The sequence below is a fragment of the Akebia trifoliata genome, chromosome 8 (assembly GCF_017979445.1).
Source record: "Akebia trifoliata isolate Shusen 1 chromosome 8, ASM1797944v1, whole genome shotgun sequence".
NCBI lineage: Eukaryota > Viridiplantae > Streptophyta > Magnoliopsida > Ranunculales > Lardizabalaceae > Akebia > Akebia trifoliata.
The window spans coordinates 36,460,266-36,482,429 of NC_141382.1; the positions used below are offsets into that span (position 1 = coordinate 36,460,266).

The 22,164-nt window shown below is 34.4% G+C and overlaps 1 protein-coding gene across 1 annotated transcript in view; it reads right to left on the reverse strand.

The window, feature by feature from the left end:
* The window catches only part of KU70 (ATP-dependent DNA helicase 2 subunit Ku70-like protein), a 43,345-nt gene extending 27,951 nt beyond the window's left edge, over positions 1-15,394 (reverse strand). Inside the window, exons 1-8 of the mRNA XM_086451628.1 lie at positions 15,238-15,394; positions 15,086-15,163; positions 14,046-14,162; positions 6,197-6,311; positions 5,677-5,782; positions 5,458-5,575; positions 5,272-5,355; positions 5,109-5,167 (exon numbers count right to left, since the gene is read on the reverse strand). Coding sequence (XP_086307754.1) covers positions 5,109-5,167; positions 5,272-5,355; positions 5,458-5,575; positions 5,677-5,782; positions 6,197-6,311; positions 14,046-14,162; positions 15,086-15,163; positions 15,238-15,303 — 743 coding nt within the window. The 5' untranslated portion in view covers positions 15,304-15,394. The remainder of the gene's footprint in view (positions 1-5,108; positions 5,168-5,271; positions 5,356-5,457; positions 5,576-5,676; positions 5,783-6,196; positions 6,312-14,045; positions 14,163-15,085; positions 15,164-15,237) is intronic.
* Positions 15,395-22,164: the final 6,770 nt, after the last annotated feature.

Consider the following 22,164-nt stretch of genomic DNA (forward strand, 5'->3'; position numbering starts at 1 on the left):
TAATCCCCTTCTTTTCCCTCTTCAATATAGTACTTCCAAACCCTAAGGCCTTGGTTCCAAAAAGGGATTAGGTGTTTGAAGTTTGTTTGTTTGCACTTAGAAATTTTATCTAAGGCTTCATTTGTGTTTGTTTAAGGTGTTTATGGATGATGGGGAATTGGTGGACAATTTTGAAGCCTAGAATTCAATTTCAAAAAAAAAAAAAATCTGTGAATAGTGCTTGTGAACAATGTTTTCTACAAAAAAAAAAAAAATCGACTTCTCAATCAATAGTTTGAAATTTTGCCTGGATCTCAATTTGGGTTTTGCGATTTTATTCCGATTATTGTTTCGTTGGCCTCTCAACCCTAGCTGCATATCATAGAATATCCCAAGGGATATTCTATATTTGTTTGAGATTTTTTTTTATCTCTATGCGGATGTTTAGTTTACTCCTCCCTGGATGACAAATTTGGGAATTTCTGATGGTGTTGGTGCTCAAATCACCTCTATCAAACTCAACGACACTAATTATCTCTCATGGTCACACTTTGTGTGAGTATTCCTTTGTGTTAAGAAGAAATCAAGATTTTTTATTGAGGATCCACTTCCCTAGGATGACAAATGGTATGAAGATTGGCAAAATGATAATTCGCTTGTTATGACATGGTTGTGGAACAGTATGGAGCCCTCTATTTCCTCCAATGTGATGTATTTGGATATAGCAAAATAAATTTGGCTAGCTATATAGGAGATGTACTCTAAAAAAAAAGAATGTTTGTAGGGTATACGATCTATTTGAGGCTATGTTCACTACTAAACAAGGAGACAAATCCTTGAGTGACTATTATAACTCTCTTTGGGGTATGTGGGAAAAGCTTCAACAATATCAACATTTGACTACAAACCTTGAGACCCAAAAAAGGCAGCGAGAAGAATTTCAGGTTGCACTGTTTCTCTCTAACCTGAATCTAGAGTATGCTTCTTTAAAGGGCCAAATTCTTACTAGTGAGTTGTTACCAATTGCTGCCAATGTCTTCTCTCATCTTCAACGTGCTTCTCTTAGGAGTGTCTCGTCTACAACTCCCAAACAGTCATCAACATTGGTTTCTAGTGGTTCATCCAATTTTCCTTGTGGTCGTGGTGGAGGAGGCCGTGATAGAAGAGGTCATGGTTGTGATTTGAAGTGTACCTATTGTGGTTACACTGGCCACACTGAGCAGTTTTGTTGGGATAAATGGAGTAAACCTATTTGGGCTAATCAGACTTAAGAGGACCTCATCGAAGTTCCACTGATTCCACTTTTCAAATTACATCTAGTGCTGTGTTTCCTGATCTAACCACACAGTCAGGAGAATTTCTTTAGAAGTTGATTACTTTGATTGCAAGACCTACTCCACCCACAACTACTATGACTACTTTAGGTAATCCTAGATTTATGACTGCCAAGTCTCTTTCATCTTGGGTCATTAATTCAAGAGCTAGTACCCACATGTCTGGTATATTTCGTTTCTTTTCTAATTTCCGTTCTCTTAATTCTTACATTGTACTAACTGATGGGTCCACTAGTAATGTAGTTGAGAAAGATGATTTTTTTCCAAACTCATCTCTTTCCTTATCTTCTATTCTTTTGGTCCCTGATTTTCTTTTTAATCTACTTTTTTTTAGTCAACTTACAAAATCATTGTAATGCTCTGTAACCTTCTTCCCTTCTTATTGTGTCTTTCAAGATCTTAAGACGAGGAAGATGATTAATTTGGGGCATGAGAAAAATGGATTATACTATTTAATGCATGATGTACCAACTTCTGCCTTGAGTGCTTCCGTTTCACCTCTTCAGTGACACTATCGGTTGCATCATGTGTCATTTTCTAATTTACGTCATGTTATTCCTAAGTTGAGTTTAGTGTCAATTTTAGAATGTGAGGCTTGCCAATTGTAAAAGCATTACCATAATTCTTTTCCTAGACTTACTGAGAGTTGTTAATCAAGTCTTTTTTATATAATTCATACGGATATTTGGGGTCTATCAAGAATAAAAAGTTTATCCGATTTTCATTACTTTGCGGTGTTTATGGATGATTATTCCCATATGACATAACTCTACTTATAGAAAGATCGCACTGAATTACCTCATGTTTTGCTTACTTTTTATAAAGAAATTTCAATCTAATTCGGTAAACTTGTGAAAATTATTTATTCTGATAATGCCTTAGAAGACATGCAATATTCTATTCAGTCTTTTTGTACAGATAATGACACTATTCATCAGACCAATTGTTTTAAGATTTCTCAACAGAATGATGTTGTTGAGCGAAAACATCGTCATTTACTTGACGTTGCCCGCACCATTATGTTTCAGATGCATGTATAAGCCTTATTGGGGTGATGTTCTTACAACTTGCCATCTTATGAATCACATGTCATCATCAATTTTAAATGGTCAATCACCTTTTGCTGTTACTCCTATAGTCTTTGGTAGTGTTTGCTTTGTTCACTCATTTGAGCCGGGGTTGTATAAACTTTCCCCAAAATGCATCAAGTGTCTCTCTGGGATACTCTCATACACAAAAAGAGTATAGGTGTTATTGTCTTGTCACTCAACGCTAGTATGTAAGTGTTGATGTGATATTCTTTGAGGCTACACCTTTTTTTTTTTTCTGCCGATACCTCATTTGTTTTGGATCTTGTGTCTTCTCGTCAGGGGGAGCTGTCTCCTACAGTTTCCTCCCCTCCTGTGCTTCCAATTCTTCCTGCAGGTGATCCTTCCACTACATACTAAAGTATATTAACGCACTCATTTCCGAGCACTTTCATCTTCTCTACCAGGCCCAAATCTATCATCAACTTCACTTGAGGTTCCTCCACATCCACCAACATCTACTTCTACCTCTAGTGATCTTCCTATTGCTTTACAAAAAGGTATTAGATTTTGCACTAAGCACCCAATTGCTGATTTTGTGTCTTTTCATCGGATGTCATCTTCATTTCACCAATTTGTATTTTCCTTGTCTGGTATTTCTGTTCCTACTTCCAATATGCAGATATTATACTCTTTTGGGAAGAAATTAGCAATGGATGAGGAGATTACAACACTTCATCATAATCATACTTGGGATCTATCTTCGCTTCAACCTGGGAAACAAGTTGTGGGGTGTAGATGGGTGTATACAGCCAAGTATCTTCCCGTTGGATCTATTGAGAGGTTGAAGGCTCGTCTATTAGCCAAGGGTTATACACAAGACTTATGAGGTTGATTATAGTGAGACTTTCTTTCCAGTGACTCGCCTGAACTCTGTTAGAGTTCTTATTTCTATTGTAATGTGTTATGTTTGGTCTCTATATCAATTGGATATTAAAAATGTCTTTCTACATGGAGACTTGCAGGAGAAGGTATATATGGAACATGCACCTGGATATGTTGCCTCTGGTAAGATTAGACTAGTGTGTCGCTTATGGAAAGTAATTTATGGCCTGAAACAATCGCCTAAAGCTCAATTTGATAAATTTCGCTCAGTTGTTCTCGCCTATAGATTTGGTAGGTCTGCTTTTGATCATTCAGTGTTTGTGAGGAACTTTTCTAGTAGAATTATTGTGTTGATAGTTCATGTGGACGATATCATCATCACTGGAAGTGATCCTAATGGTATCTCTTATTTAAAGACTCATCTAGCCAAATAGTCACACTAAAGACTTGGATTTTGCTACTTCTTAGGTATTGAAGTAGCTCACTCCAAAGAAGGTATTAGCTTGTCTCAGAGGAACTATGTTCTAAATTTGTTATCTGAGACTGATATTTTGGGTTCTAAGTCAGTTGATACTCCTATGGATCTCACTACTAAGCTTGATGCTGAACATGGGAAGATTTATCCTGATGCAAAACGTTACCATAGGTTAGTTGGCAAACTAATTTACCTGACTATCACTCGCCCAGATATTATCTATGTTGTGGGAGTAGTTAGCCAATTTATGCATGCTCCGCAACAAACTCATTGAGATGTTGTGTTTAGGATACTGAGGTATCTGAAGGGGTCACTAGGCAAATGATTATTACATAAAACTTCACCCCTTATATCCATTACTGGCTTCTCAAATGTTGATTGGGCAGTGAGCCAGATTGATCATAGATCTATTTTAGGGTATTGTACCTTCGTGGGAGGTAATTTGGTGACTTGGTGTAGTAAAAACAGCAAATTGTAGCTTGTCTAATGTTGAAGCGGAATACAAGATGATAACACACACTGCATGTGAGATACTTTGGGTTCAAAATCTTTTGAAAGAGATGGGGATTGAAGTTCCTATTCCTATGCCTATGTATTGTGATAATTAGGCTGCTAATTATATAGCTAGTAATCTAGTATTTCACGAAAGAACCAAGCACATTGAGGCTGATTGCTACTTCATTAGTGATATGATGACAGCTAAGAAGATATTTACTCCCTATATCAAGTTAGAAAATCAATTGGGAGATGTTCTCACAAAACCATAGTCTAGGAGTTCCTTTCTTACTTTTTGTACCAAGCTAGCCATGTCAGATTTGTATGCTCCAGCTTGAGGGGAAGTGTTAGAGTTCTTATTTAATGTCGTTTGGGCTTAAGTATTGGGCCCACACGACCCATGTCTTATTTCTCATTAATGTAAGGTTGTATGGGCCCAATACTTAAGCCCACACAACCAACCACATGTTTTTAATATAAAAGAGAGGTTGAACCCTATTGGGTGACCTACTCATTCTCCTCTCTATGTTCCTCCTCTCCTTAACCCTAATCTTCTAAAAGGAACGAATCCTTAGGCTCCAAAATAGCGATTGCAAAGAACTCCGAAGGCCATAGACGAGCCAGGGAATGATAGAATGATTTGACCAAAAAATTCTTGTCTTGATTATTGTCCCATATCCCTTGATTTTGTTAACATAAGCAAGCTTTTGTCAACAAAATTGAGTAGGTGGACTATATTATATTGAAGACTAAGCTATTTTGGTTTGCAATCATCAGAGAATGTAATGCCTTTTTCTTTTCTGATTTTGTGTACGGATTATTCAAACTTAAATCTAGCAATCAATCAAAAGATAAGAAATATCATCAAAATGAAATCTGCATAAAAGAATAAACTTATACAGAATAACATACTTTTCTCCTGCTAAGGGAATGAACTGATTAAGGTCGTCACCCTCCAATCCAATCAAATCCTGAAATAAAGAAATTAGAAGTGTTCAATAGTGTGCAAAGGCGTCTGACCACCATAAAGGTCATCAAAACACACAAATATATACTTAAAAGGGTATGGACCTACGGCATAAAAGCGTGATACATTGAACTCTCCATCAGGCGTACTCATTGGGAGAAGTTCAATTGAAATCCCGAGATCTTGTGCATCCTAAGAAGAAATACAGTCATGACTTGCTCCATGAAAAAAGTGTCCTCTCACAACAGAAGAATTGAACTATGAAATAACTAATAAGTGCAGTGTATGAAGTACTTTTGCACGCTGTAGTGTAGTTCTGGTCATATCTGTTTTTGTTGCCCCTTTGATATTCCCAAAAGGATCATCCTCATTTGTAAACATGAGTATCCTTTTATCTGTGGTTTTTGCAGACCTAAAAAAGAAAATAATATATGTGACAAATAAAACCCAAGGCCATGTAAATGGATCTTGAAAAATAGGGGAAAAAAATAAAATAAAACACATTACTATTACCCTTTACGTAAAAGTGCTTGTGCGACCCAAAGAGCATTGTAAAGGGAATTATCCCGAGACCCAGAAATGATTCCATATTGACTCCCAATTTTGCTCAGAAATGTTTCTGTTCACATGCATGACATTTGAATAATCAGACAAGAATTTTATATCACCATTCTCCTCCAACAGTGATGCAGGATGATGGATATACCTACTCAGTTTTTCCACACAAACTTGTTCCTGAATTGCTAGGGCCCACATGGAAGTGGTGACTCAAAGTTTACAATAAAATGGAGAGTCCATAATCTTTCAACTTCTAATCCATTTTTTATAACATCAGAAGTTTCAAAATGAGATGATTATCGGCGAGGAGATCATCCTTAGCAAAAATCAGTATTCAACTCATCCCCATGTAGGCCATAAAGACCCGTGTATAAAAATAAAAAACTGTATAAATTTATCCCTATCCCTAAATTTCTAAGGAACGATAGAAATCATTGACAAAGGAAAGACCAACCAGGCCAAGCCCAAGGCTTACCCTCCACACAATCGAACTCTTTTATCAGCCTTGCTGTTGGCCTGTCAAGATCTTCTCGTTCTGCAGTATTAAATACAAAAACACCATTTAAATCTTGCAAATTTTTCTTCTCTCTCTGCAAAAGTAGAACAAACCTATCAGGATTTTGTTTTAAATGAAATCAAACCATAGATGGAAACCTAGCATGTAGAATCAACACTGAACCACCAAAGTCAAAAGAAAGCTAGAAACAAATTTGAGATTGCATGGGAACCTAAGGAAAGAAAATCTTATGCAATTATTTGGCAATTATTCCCACGTAGATAAGATGGTATTAAAATTATTAAAATTACCTTAAATTTTTCCAAACCTAGGGATTTGATTTTATGCAACAAAGCTCTTGGACTTAGGATTCAAGTATTTAACTACCACAAGTTTAAGCAACATGAACAGAATGAATCAAACTCTTTTTTTTATATATTATGTATAAATAAAAAAGCAGTCGAGGTGACCAGCTCAAGAAACAACAATACAATTATGGCCCTGGTAAGCGACAAACCCACTCCCATCTACCCATGAAATCTTCGAAGAAAATCCCCCCTAATTCCTTAAAGACTTTGCACCAAAAGAACACAAAAGACATGACGAATAAAAGCAGTTCCTGCACCAACATACAAGATCCCTCAAACACCCAGATATTGCAAAACATCAAAATTCCCTAGCGAAATGCAAACAAGGTAACAATCCAAAGCAATCTCGTGGAATCAGATAAAAAGAAGCAGCTTCACCAGTCCCAAGGAGTGACAAGATTGAAGCAAGCAACCTACTACACCGAACAAGTTGAGGATATGATCACATACATGATGCACAAGCGCAACAAGGCAATGAATCAGAACATGGTCCACAGATTTCTCACCCTTCATACATGTTAGGTAAATATTCAAAGCCTGAAAAGCATGCCAAATGACCTGATCCGTTGTAAGGATTCTGCCATGCACTGCACACCAAATGAAGAAAGCAACCTCAGGCAGAACCTTCACCATGGCAGGGAAGGATTGCATGTGTGGCGGGAAAAAGAAAACATACAATGATTTGACCGAGAAGGCACCGTTTCGATTACCAACCCAAACTCTTCCATCATCCACCTCTATCCTTGGTGAAATAGAATCAACACATGTCATCAAAGAAGCTACCAAATCCATTTCCCAATCATTAAAGAATCTCTTGAAACCAAAATCCCATGATGTCGCAGCCCTAACCGCACTAAGAAGGAAGGAATTGGGAGACCCTTTTAATGCAACAACTTGAACAACTCGGGAAACTGAACCATGAGAGGAGACTCCCCATGAAGCTTTCTTCTTACCTTCTCAATTACTAGATCCTAGATTGCCTTACTCCGGTAGGGTGCACTTAAAGGAAGACCCATATAGACTGAAGGAAGAGCATACACCTGATAACCCAAGTTAGCAGTCAACAAATCAATTCTCATGACCTCTCCATAGCAAGCACCTTGTTTTTCTGTAAATTCACAGCCAATCCCAACACAGCCTTAAAGCAAAAAAGAATCCAGCATAGCATTCTCAATTACCTCATGGAATCCTTAACAAAGACCAAAGTGTCATTCACAAACTTCACACAAGACACACAAAATCTCCTTGACACACTAAGAAACCAACCCAATCCCTGTTCTCCACTGTCTTGCTAATCATTCTCCCAAGAGTTTCTACCAATATGTTAAAAAGAAAAGGCGACAATGAATCTCCCTAAGTCAAACCCCTAGAACTCTTAAAGAAATCAAAGGGAGAACAGTTCACAAGGATGGAAAAAGAGGGGGATGAAACATGTTTCATAACCCACCGGATTCATCTCTCCCTAAAATCCATATGTCTCAGCATGTATTGAAGAAAACGCCAACATAGTCATACACCTTCTCTATATCAAACTTGCAAACCCCCCCCCCCCCCCCCCCCTGATTTCACTATAGAGTCAATATGCTCATTAGTAATGAGTATCCCATTGGGGATATGCATTCCTTTAATGAAGGCCCCCTAAGCTGAGCCAATGATTCCTAGAAACACCGTCTTCAATCTTCATCCTTAAGATGAGATGAAATTGTACACTAACCCAACCAAACGATTTGGTCTCAAATTCGCAATATTCTTGCTCATACATTTTTGGGACCAAAGCAACTAAAGAGCAAGTTTACCCATAGTCAAGAAAGCCATCTCTGTAGAAATCTAAATCACATCCATCACGGCCACTTTCCCCACTTTCCAACATGTTTTAAAGAACGCCATTGAGAAGCCATTCAACCCCGGGGCCTAGTCATTATTCATACCTGCAATGGTTTAAAAGATCTCTTCCTCCTCAAATGACTCTTCCGATCACAAACACTAAGCCGAAAAGATACAATCAAAGTGAAGCCTATCCAATATGGCTTACTCTGATACTCCTCAGAATATAGCCTCTTGTAGAATTCCTCAATAGCACTTGCAATCTCCACCTCCCCAGCCACCTAATCACCATCCAACTTTAGCCTAGATATCATTCAATCTATTATGGCAACTTGTCAAGCAATAAAAAACCGTGTTATTAGCACCTTCCTTCCACCACTTCACTCTAGATTTTTGCCCCCAATTTACTTCTTCCATAGCCATAATCCTTTGTAACTCCAACTTTAAATCAATCCTTCGCGAACTTTCCTTGGAGGACAAGGCCCCCATCTCTCCTTTGTCGATTGCCACAATCTCTACTAATTATCGCCTTCCTTCAGCCACTTCACTGTAAAAAAAATTTCCTCCAACTTACTTCTTCCATAGCCACAACCCTTTGAATCTCTAACTTTAAATAAATTCTTTGCAACCATTCCTCGGAGAACAAGGCCCCTCCTCTCTTTTGTCAATTGCCTCAATCTCCGCCAGTCCTTTTGTTTTTATCTAATTCCACCAAAAGCTTCAATATCCCAGCCTTCAACTTATCCTTAATTGCCTTGAGCCTCTTTATGAAAATCACCCCCAACCTACTTGCGAAAGATAGAACACTCCACCAATCATGAATAAGCTCATGAAAATTATGGTGCATCAACCACATGTTCTCAAACTAAACATGTCCAATTTTTCAATTCTTAAAAATCAAGAGTACATTATTTTCAAATCTTCATTCTTCAAGTCTATAATTACAAGCACAAGAAATGACAGATTACATCAGTGGTGTTTGATTGCGTTTTTTTTGGGATTTTGGTGCATTTGCATTTATAAAAAGCAAATTCAAAATGCTAACGTGTTTGTTTTAAAAATTTGACCGTAATTTCCGCTTATTTTAACATAATTTTAAGATGCAGTATAGAGATGCATCTTAGTTTCGCTTTTGCGGGAGAAGCCGAGTCCGTCAAAATGGCTCGTGTGAAAAGTTTGAAATACCCTTTGACAATACTTCAATTCTCAACATACATCCTTCTCTTAAACAAATAACCCTAACACTTTTGTCATCATATTTTCACACTTGTGCATCACTCTCCGTTGATTTGCCCCGATTTCATCACCGTTTGAGCTCCAACCAACACCATACCCTAACCGAAGTTTGATCTACCTTAAGGTGAGTTAAAAATCCATTTTTTTTCTAAAATATGTAGAAACCCATTGTTAATGTCGATTTCTACTAATCGACCTTCTATTTTCCATTGATGAGTTTCATTATTACTATTGTTTTCGAATTTGGGTTTGTTTATGTCGATTTTCACAAATCAACCTTCTATTCTTCATTGATCTGAGGGCTTTTTCACTATTATGTTCAGATTTGGGTTTCGTTCTTGACAATTAGGGCCGTTTCATCATGATTTAGTGGATTAAATCACAAATTGCTTGGTTGATCACTGGTATTTGAGTCAATTATCAGCAATCAAGTTCTGAATTGTTCAAACACACAAGTTCTTATTTTTTTGGGTTGTTTGTATATAATTTTTATTATTATTTTTCAATATCAACAAATAAGTTATTAATTTTTTGACGGATTTGGTTGGTGTTCATGCCTCTTACTGTAAATGATATTGGACAATCTGGTCTTTATGTTATCTAACATTTATTTCAATTATATTGATGAAAAAAATCAGAAATTTGTTGGTCCACCAATCAAAAATCAAAATGAACCATGAATATTGGTTAATTTGTATTAATCTTGGTTTGATTGATGGAAAAAATTGAACTTTATTAGATTGTAGAGTCATTTTTGTTCCCAACTAATATGTCGAAATTTTGACTAAGAGGAAATCTCCAATCAAAGTCTGGATTAATGAAGAATGGATTTTTAGGGTACTATTAACATGTGCACTGAATTGGGGTGGTGAGTTGTACAATTATTTTTTTTACCATTGTCAGATGGTAAATTGGACACCCAAACAGCATGAAGTTTGGGTCGAGATATGCTATGAATTAGTTGAAAAGGGAAGGAAACCACATAAAGTTCTTGACAAGATTGCCTATGGAATCCTAGTGAGGGAATTCAAAAAATAAAAAACTGGTGTTTACCATGATGGAGGGCAAATAAAGAACAAATGGGATAAATAAAAAGTCATTTGGGGACGTTGGACTAAGATTTGCTCGAACACTAGCGTGGCTTACATTCTAAGATCGGCAAGTTAGATGCCCGTTTCGAGGAAGAACGAACCATGAAGAAGAATCGAGAAAGAATGAAAATACAGAGTGTAGCCAATGCCATTTATGCTGGCAATCATTGCCACATTCTTGTCACTATTTTGTCCATTATACTTCTTACCTTGTATTGTAGGTATTGACACTTTTATTTGATGTGGGGATACAATATACTTTGTTTAAATTATAGTGTATTACCAATATTTCATGCTTATTTATGAATTTCTTTGGTGCATGATGAATTATCATTAATGTCAAACTATACGTATCCACCACTTTGTTCACGTAGTCGAGTTATGACATTAGTGACAACTAAAACAAAGAAAAATTATAGGCAGATGTTTTAAAGATGTCCATCTTGGCAAGTAATATCTCATTGATATTAATGTTGGGTGCTTATGATATATGTTTAGATTGATCATATTAATTAACATGCTATGTTGATGTGTTATGTGAATATGAAGGTATTTTCTTTATCAGGTAAATTTTCGTAAGTCCATTTTTAAAAGGAGATGCTGCCGAAATTTCAATAGAATTATAATATTTACAAATTTATCTAAATTAACATTAACTAATTGTTTTCATTGTTTTATAATATTTGAATCAAAATAATAAATATTTATCATTTATTAATTATTTTTATAAATTTTTAATATAAAATTATTATATTTATATATTTAGTATAACTATATATTTATCGAGGTCATTCTGCTTAATTCGGTGCATTCTGGATGCATTATTAACATTAAGGGCATTCTGATCATTTTACCATAATACAGTAGAATCCAACAACTATATCAAACAACAATTACCAGAGTCTAGTGAACAACATGGTAGTTCTACAGGACTCCATCAAACAAGCGTTTTAGAGTTCAAGTTTTTTACAGTTGTTTCCAGTCGCAAAATTTGATAGCAAAAGTTGATAGCGTTATCAAACGGGCCCATCATTTTTAATACTTTATACTAGAATTTAGAAGCTAATGCAAAATTTATTATTAGAATACTTTTGGTTAGAAGTTAGAAAACTTTATGAAAAACTTTGTTCGAACATAGATGTTAGAACTTAGAAACTCTAAACTAGAATTTTTGAGAAACTTTATAGTTAGAACTTAGAAGTTAGATCCCTCCCAACTACGTCAAGCGATGCAAAAATCATTTCTATCGCATGCCTTTTAAACCCCTTCTATGAGTTTGATCATGTTAGAGAACTCTTGAATCAACAATTCTTGAAATTAACAAGACATATATTAAGGACGAATGCATATCGCTACTGTGCAACGCGCATTCCTTAGCTTCATTCTAATATGATAAACATGTTGATGATAAATCCATGATCCTAACTAACCTTCCTTGTCTATTATTTTGGTCTTGCCCATAGTACGAGTCTTTATCAATTGCATTTTTCTCATCATTCCAAAGTAATTCATCTAAGAAAGGCTTAGTAACCCCAGAATCATCGCCACAATGCCGATCAACTCTAATATCTTCTTACTCCCTCCATGATATTCTGGAATGCTCCCAAGAAACTCTAATCTTTTTCTAGGTAGAAGGCTTTGGCTTCAAATGATATTATCTACATCTCAAAAATTGTAATGGGTGAAGTGGAAACATGTACTAGGAGCAAGGACACCAAAATTTGTGTCTTTTAATTTGAATTCCCACTTTCCCTATGATATCCAACTAAGAAAGCACGGGACATAAGCATGAAGAGAATCGGGTATAATATAGCACATATAGTGCTCATTCCAACTTTCTAAGAAAATTTTCATACAAAGACCTCGACTATGCTAGCTACTAGCAACACTAACACGCTATTTTAGACTTGCAACCAACCACCACAATACATATAACCCATTCATCACAACTTAACTTTGCCATACCCCCTCCTCCCACTCCTAAAAAGATGGAGCATCTCCATAAGGGTGCTAACAATATTTCAAAGTAAAAAAAAGCACAAAATATCTTGAGCTTGTTTGGAGTGGATGGTTGTTTTCCGGCTTAAGTCTTGTTTCTATTTCAAGCTTGGTTAAAGTGGGGTTGTTCCTTTTTTATGCAAAGAGACTACTTTTGATGTAGGATATCTACATGAGGAAGACCGGAATTTTCACACCGAGTTGAATTAGTCAAGCTTGGTCAACTTGGGTTTGGTCGGCCTGGTCCGGGTTGACCAGATTGAGTCCATACTTAACCCAATTCTGATTTTAGTCCTATGTATTTAGTCTATTTTAGTTTTAGAAGTTGTCTGGTTAGTTTCTATTTCAATTTTAGGAAATTCTTATTTTATCTAGTTTCTAATTTCTTTAGTCTCTAATTTGCTTTAAAGTTTTTATTTGTTTATTTAAATTCGTTTGTATTCTTTAGGTCATTATTAAAAGTGCTTAAAAGTGTCAAAATTGAGTTCTAATAGGTTTGGATAGTTGCTAATTATATTATAGATAGGTTAGGAAAGTTACTTTTTACTATTTTAGAATGTTTCTAAGTTGTTATTATTTAGTTATCTATATAAGGAGCTTCAAAAACGAAATTTAATTAATTCAATTATCTTTTGTATTATCTTAATTACTTTTTAGCTTCATGCTTTATCTTCTTTCAAGCTATTAATTATTTACCTATTGAATCTATTGATTCACACGCTTCCGCTACATCTACTTTGGAGGCTTAATCCCTTTGCGATTTGTTGGGGGATTTGGAAGGAGATGAATAGTCATTGCTTTGAGGGGAAAGGAGTGGATGCTTCAGTTCTGTCAATGTCGATTCTATTATGTATTTTCTTTTGGTGTAAGGTCTTCAATGAGCTTAGGGGCGTGCCTTTTGTTAATTTTGTTGCTAGATGGTCTTGGGTCTATAGTATCTCTATTTCTTAATTTGTGTCTGTAATCTTTTAGTTGGTCATCTCGACCACATTTTAATAAATCCTTGTTGCTTATAAATAAATAAATAAAAAACAGATCTTGAAAGAAGCAATCATAAACCAGAAATGGAAAACATACTTGGATAACAAACAATGATCAAATATTTATGATTTTTAAATGATATAACCAAACAGATATTTTATTTTGTAACATGCAATAAAGCATGAACAGGATTCATTCAGCCAACCCCAGACATTCTGGATAAGGGTTTAATAATATGATTACAATGACATTCAATACAGCAATGATATTTTCGAGTGTTGAAGAAACATGTTTGAGAGTGTTACATTGGAGAAAGCAATGACATCTTACAGTGTTGAAAAAACATATTGCAACTTCATCATTAGATCTATTAATGATTTGGGTCCTCAATGACTCGGAGATACAACTGACAACAGTATGAAAATGAGTTTCGTTCTTCTGATCTTCCTGCACAAATTGACAAATCAAGATAATGTTAATAAGATTGTGTGGACAATGAACATAAATAAGAGCCTTAATGAATATTATGAAAATTTTGAGCAACTAGGGTAGCTCGACCCAATTACATCAAAAGAGCAATCTAAAGGTACAGTTTTTCTAATCAGATCCATTGGGCATATTATTTTGATGTCATGCCAGTGAACCATCCAATCTTCGAATACGTCAATGAGATCTTTAGTACATCCATTTTTAAGTACTAAGCATGATTATATTAAAATGGAAGAACCACAGGATATATACAAGAACCAAAGAGGTCAAGGAAACCTACAAAGAATTAAAGAGATTACAAAACAAGAATGAAACTTAGCTCCCCAACATATAATAGATCTCCATAACTCCATCAAAATCTAAATCATCAAAGAAAAAAGTCTATGAACTTCTTGAATGCAGGCAGAGAAAATGAGTATTTTGATTTAAGAACTTAGCTGGGGTAGTCAGCAGAGAAAGAACTGACTAAAGAATGTGGGAATATGCACGGAATAAACAGCAAAAGAGAGATGTGATTGATTGATTGACTCCAATTTCTCATAAGCTAGAAACTATAACAGAGCACTAAGAAATGTTGTTGCAATTTCAGCACATTAATTGCACCTTTTACATATTGCGCAAAGCTGATGGAGATTTCCAACTATCCTAGGCCTAGCTTTTTACCCAATTTCAAAAAGGTGTTTCAACTTGAAGGGCAGGCAGGAAAAACTTGAATGGTGCTCGGAAGAGGGTAACTATATATGTAGCTATTTCAATCAGATGCAACTATACTCCACGTGGCAATGAAAAACGTACAAGTGTAGGTGAAGAGATTTGCAGTGGCACTCCAGAAAACATTTCAATTCATAATGGGTACTGTGTGGGGGAGAGTATAAACTCACCGATTTGTCCGAGTTGTTGAACATTTTAGGTGATCCGTCGATTAGGTACACAACCATCTCTTTGCTGTAATCTCTTTCCTGATGATTGTTCAAAAAGGAGTTAGAGACAAACAGACACAGAGAGAGAGAGAGAGAGAAAGGAACCCAAAAACCTGATAGAACTCGTTTTCTGGGTCGTCTTCGTCATCTCGAAACAAGTCTTCTGGATCCAAATCCATAGAGAGAGAGTTTTGTTTTTGGAGTTTCTGGTTTGAGTTCCAATTCCAATTCCTTTTGCTGCCTCTCCCGCCTATTTAAGAACGTTTGGCATTTTGGCTTCTCTTGGAAGCCAACCATGGTTTTAAAACTCGTTAAAGACCGAGATGACTCGTACGAGTCAGTAGATTGGTATGACTGCAACTTGAGCGAGATGGAGGGTAAAATCGGGCTCAATCCAAATGGTCGAGCTCTCAAGTCTCAACCCGACCTGAGCTCATTGACCCAAACTCTACTGAGCTTGAGCTTCAAAAATCAGATTAACCTAAATGAGATAGTTTTGAGTGGGTTGTATGGATTGAGTTCGCTGAATAATTTTAATTTCATTTTGGTCAGTAAATAAATTTTTATATAAAATAAGAAATGCAATATTATTAGAAAAAATAACAATTAGTAAATAAAATCGTATACAACCTCTAAATCCATCATTAAAAGAAGATCTGAAATACCACAACATGCATTAACAATATCCAATTATTTATGATCCATGATAATAAAATGAAACCAAAATGCTAAATTATAAAAAATAAAATAAAAAAAGAAGAGATAGAGAGTTGTTATTGCCACACCAACTTTTACTAATGCCACACCAATTCCTTTGTAAATCACCAAAGAATTGCACAAAGTTGGTGGGGCGTTAGCAAAATTTGGTGTGGCAATAGTAACTCTAAAAAAAATCTTGATGATGCTTTTGAAAGCATTTTGATCTATTCCAACAAATCAACTTTGGGTTTTTGGAATGGAGTCGCCAGCTAGTTCTAGGGTGTAGGAATCAAAATTGACTCAAAATAACAAAAGATAAAAATATACAAAAAAAATGAGTTATGGGGTTGGAAGTGTTAGGTACCAATCCCGCCCGATGAAAGTCGATCACTACTCTTACAAAAAAAAAAAAAACCCATGATCCAAACTAGAATTGTATCAACTTTACCTTTAGACTAACTAGTCAAGGCTCATTAAGTTAGGGGCATAGTTGAAAAGATAATTTACTTAAGTCTATAAATACTAAAATTTCCCTCATTTGGAAATTCGAGTTAAAAGACATCAACCCATATTTTTCTTCAAATCTACTCCAAAGGTCCAAACCCATCAATTTTAGATAAAATCTGACCCATTTTAAGCCATATTCTAATCATCTTATTTGATTAAAAAATAATAATTATTTAAATAAGAATCTAAATAATAAATAATCTAAAATGAGTTGAACGATATATATTAGAGTTGTCAATGGTCGGGTTTTGGCCTGATCTGGCCCAACCCACAATAGACTGGGTTTGGATTTAGTTATTAAGTCCATTTAGCTATCGGGCCGAGTTTAGCCCGTTTAATAATAGGTTTGAGTTTTGAAAATAGGCCCAGGGGGTGACCCGACCCCTGCTATATTATATTAAATAAAATATATAATAGTCTTGTTATAAATTAATAATGACCTCATTACCTTCGTAGTGTCTTTGAAAATGGGTTTGACCTGGCTCGAATGTGGGTGGATGTGGACCAAGTTTGGACTAAGGTTTTATTTATTAAACCCAGCTCGATATTTTGATGGGTTGGGTTAGGGCCTAATTTTTTTTTTTTTTTTTTTTTTGTGCATAAAAAGGCCCAACGCATTTAAAGCTCAACCCAACTCTATCCATTAATAACCCTAATTTGTATACTACATGACTCAGGAAAGTTAACTCAAATTTTGGGATTAAAGATTTTTGCCTGGAGTTGTAAATCCCACCCATGTAGGTGGGAGTTATAGCTCTTTTAGAAATGGGAGTTGAGGACCTTCTTGGAGTTGCAACTCCATGGAATTGGTGAACCAATCAACCATCTAGAATTCTAAGGTGGGAGTTGTAATTCCAACTCCCATTTCCAAACATGCCCTAAGGTCAAAGCACATCTATCTTGTGCTATGTTCGGCAAGTTATCCCTCACATGTTTTACACACATTGTAGGCATCAAAATTTTGAGAAGACATTTGCAAATTCCACAAATCATGATAGTCCCTATGAATCATAAATGGACCAACACATTCAAATTAGGTCTATTAATTAGAACTATGACTTTTAAGGCTTGGGTTTTGGATTTTCATGGATAAAACTCATGATCCAAATTAGAATTGGACCAATTTTACCTTTAGACCAACAAGTCAAAGTCCATTAAGTTTGGAGCATAGTTGAAAAGACAATTTGCTTAAGTCTATAAATACTTAAACTTTCTTTATTTAGAGAGATCCTTGGATCACTTTATATCAAAGGACACAAGCTCCATCTTTAGAGAAGAAGTTTTAAGCCCTTCTCCAAAGACAAAATAATTTCAAAAAAAAAAAAAACTCACAAACCTTTCTCCAAAGACAAAATAACTTCTAAAGAAGAATAAACTCACAAGTCATCCTTTAAGAGAAAATCATCATTCAAAGAAGATCAAGTTTAAAAACCTTTATCCAGAATCAAAATACCATTCTTAGTCGATCAAACGCGAAATCTGAAGAGATAAGATCAAGCTTGAAAGCATTTCTTTACAAGCACATAAATCATTTTCAACCGATCAAGTACAAAACTCAAAGAGAAAGAAATCAACAAGAAGCACCTACAAAGCCTCCAACGGAGATCAAACCTAAAAACCCTTATCTAGAAACTAAGAAAATTTTCTCAATCGATCAAGTGAGAAACGTAGAGAGAAGAATACTACACGTAACCATATTTTTGTATTTGATTATTAATCAGAGGAGACCACTCCATTGAGCGAGTGTATTGAGATCAATATAACCAATCTACGTCACATCAATAAAAGTTGTTTGTAGTCTCATTTCATATATCTCAAGATAGATCACGAAATTTGTTATTGACACACGCGTTTGGCTAGATGCATTGTATATTTTTACATATAAAAACATATTTTTAAATTTATGAAGTATCCACAAATATTTATAGTATATTAACATTAAAATGATATATATCTTCTTTTAAAAAACCAAAAATAAAAGAGATTTAAATCATTAAATAAAACTAAGGAAAAAACATTGAGCTTCTAATAAAGTCAGTGCATTTCCAAGTTGACCCAACCAAATTTTCAAGTTGACTTTGAAAATTGATTCAAATGACATTTTAAGACGAATCACCTTGAATCTAATTGTGTTGAGTTAACAAGTCCTAAACTATGATCTATAGAAGGACTTGATTTTTCACTATGAATGTAGATGCTGTACTCCAACAAATTGGTGCTAATCTGCTACTCATTTTTTATTTTATTTTTTGTGTGCATAAAGTTGTATTCTTACATACTAACTCATCCATGGATGTTTTGCCTATATATCCCTTGATGAACCTTTACACTAAGAACTGATATGATCATTAATTTCTAACCAGTGGATTAGAACATGTTCTACATCATGTGCTTGGAATGCCTCCATGTGCATATTAATCAATCCGATTACCGACCAGTTTTTCTACTACATCTATGTACTTACTAAAAAATAAAAGTGCATGTTAATCAAATCTATGTTGAAGATGTTGTAAGATTCATAGTTTGTTTATTGGGTTTATTTATTGAGTTTCGTAGGGGCAAAACTTGAACACAAGATCTCTTACTCTTGAGTGCTAGTGGTGTAGAACTTTCTATATTTCGTAAAACTTAAGCCAAAAAGAAACTTTTCATTTTTGTGAGAGTTGAAAAGTCAAATATTTTTTAATTTATTTTCTCTTGAGAATTGTAGAGATAACTTTCCAAGAATATCTCTAAAAAGCTCTTTAAAGTTTGTTAGCTCTTTACTTTGAAGAATGAAAGTTGAAAAAATGGTCTACAAGAAACTTTTTAAAAGTAAATGTTAAAATTAAGAGAGGACTTCCACTCTCTACATGTAGAAAGCCTCAAAGACTTGTATTTTAATGTTAAAATGTGAAAAACACTTTCCTTCTAACTTAGTAAGATTGAAATGGTCATTTGGCCCACATGGATTATCACATTGGCAATCCAACACGTTCTTCTAGATTTCATGAAAAAAATCATATAAAATATTTTGAGCTTGATCCAAAGTGTTGAAAATGAAGGGTTACCGAATATTCAAAACTTAAAATTAAAATTTAATGGGGAAAATTTTCTTTTTCTTCAAAATTCTTAAATTTTCATTTTCTACAAGCATGAGGCATCGTATAATGTTTGTGGATGCCAAGATGTGAGTTCATGGCCCTTAATTTGATTTAAGTAGGTTTTAATAAATATTTGTTTGGAAAGTAAAATAATATTAAATATAATAATAGAGAAAGAATTATTGAGTTTGTTGGAGGTTGGGTCAAATTTTACACTAGTTAAAATAATTTTTGTTACATTTTTACAAAAGATGTTATTTAAATTAAAGAACATTGTTGGAGATACTCTAAACATTTAATCTCATACCAAATAAATATAAGACTTGTGCTCAACTAATAAATATTCTCACTCTCTTACTTGCTTGAACGTGAGTAAGAAAGAGAGTGGACCCCAAGACACCATGGGATTGCAACCCATTGTGTTTGGGGCCAACCAATCGAAAAAACTTAATGCTCACATGTGCGTACGACACACACACACACACACAAAAATCGAGCTAGGTTGGGGTCTTATTGAGGTTCTTTTAGGGTGTTTTAGATTATTGGGGTCCTTTAATGTATATAAATGGACCAATTAAGGCTCAAACATTTCTTTTATTTATTTTTCTTACCATTAGCTTATTCTCTATAAAAGAAAAATGCACCCTAGAGTTCTGCACATAGAAATATCAATAATGTTATGACCTCTCTCTTTCTCTATCATATTCTCATTTCTACTGCTCGCATACCAACTGATTCAATCGAATTCGTTGAAGATCTATTATTTTTTAGTGTACGATTAACAGATTTGTGATTGTTGAATTTTGAAAATCAATCGTCTGAGACTGATTACATTGTGGATATCATCCTAAGGTGGGCAAAATTGGTTTTAAGTACATCGACTTCTTCGTGTCTTAATCACTCAATCAATCTGATAAGTTCTTTCTAACTTGTTCTAATGTCTATTTTCAATAGCTTATTCAAACTCAATATCTATACTAGTTACAACAATCTTAAATCCAATTTTATTTTTCTATTATCTACTATTTAGATATTGGATTATGGATTTCAAATCCAAACACAGTAGATCAGATATGTTGAAAATCGAACCTTTCAATGGAAAATCTTATCGTAGGTGGAGCCAAAAAATATTATTTTTTCTTGAAAACTTGAACACAATTTTTATACTTAAGATGAAAAATCTACAAAGATTGAACTTAATCTGAAATTTGGAACATAATAGATGTGATTTGTAGGAATTATATTATGTCTTCTTTTTGTGAACACACTTTATGATAACTAATGTATTTATGAGTTCACTAAAGAAATGTAAGATGCTTTAGAAAAGAAATATGTCACTGAAAATGCTTGGGTTAAATGTAGTCAATAACTTTTTAGAGTTTATCATTGTAAATTGGAAGTCGGTTATGGACCAAGTGAACGAGTTTCAGAACATCATTCATGAATTGACTTATGAAGGTATCAAATTACCTAAGATGTTTGTTGTTGGGTTCATAATTGAAAAATTACCTCTGAGTTGGAATGAGTATAAAAGAAATTTAGGTAGAAAAAGAAATACAAAACCCTTAAAAATCTCATAATTTACATCAACATAAAAAAAAATCAATAGACAGAGAGAGAACAATGAAAATTTGGAGGAATATGTTACCAAAGCTAACCTTGTGGAATGGGGTTCTTAGTTCACCAAATTCTAGCCTAAGAAGACATTCAAGAAGGATGAAACTAAAACAAAGAACATTGGTGGATTTAAGAAACCCAAACGGAATTGTTATATTTGTGGAAAACTTTGACACTTCGTTGTAGAGTGTAGGTTCAAAAAGACCAAAGTAGAACTAATGAACCTAACAGAGACAAATATGGACACTATAGTGACAGTTCTTTTAGAGATCAACCTTGTGAAAAACACAAGGGAGTGGGTTCTTTATACTGGTACTAAGAGGCACATATGTAGACATAGAGATGTTTACCTCCTACACTCTAATAGAGGATGAGGTGGTCTACTTAGAAAACTCGAGGATATCTCAAGTTGCTAGAAAATGCAAAGTATTGATCAAACTGTCTTCTAGAAAGACATCAGTGCTTACTAATGTTCTCCACGTCCCTATTATTAGTTGAAACTTATTTTTTAATTGTTTTTTGAACAAACCAAGAATGAAACTTGTATTAGAATTTGATAAACTTATATTAACAAAAAATGAGGTATTTCTAGGAAATGGGTATTACAATTAAGGGATATTTGTACTGAATGTTATGAGTGAAAATATTTCTTCTTCTATGTATCTTGTTCAGTCTACTTCCTTTTGACATGTTAGACTAGGTCATACTAGTATAGGAAATTTTAAGAATTTGGGGATTCTACAAAATCTAGAAATTAAAAAATTAGAAAAATGTGAAGTTTGTATATAATCAAAGTTTACCTACAAACCAAATCTTATCGTATCTAGAACCACTTCAGATCTTCTTAGTCTTATACATAGTGATCTTGGAGACTTTAAAAACTTTGAGTCTAGGTAAGGTAAAATGTATTATATTACTTTTATAGATAATCATTTTTGATACACGAGAATTATCTTTTTAGAAGTAAAATGAAGTAAAATATATGTTTTTGAAGTATAAGAATGAGATAGAAAATCATTTTGATAGGAAAATCAAGAAATTGAGGTCAAACAAATGAAAAGAATATGAGTAAAATATTTCAGGTCAATTTTGTGAACAAAATGGAATCATCCATGAAGTAATTCCTCCATACTC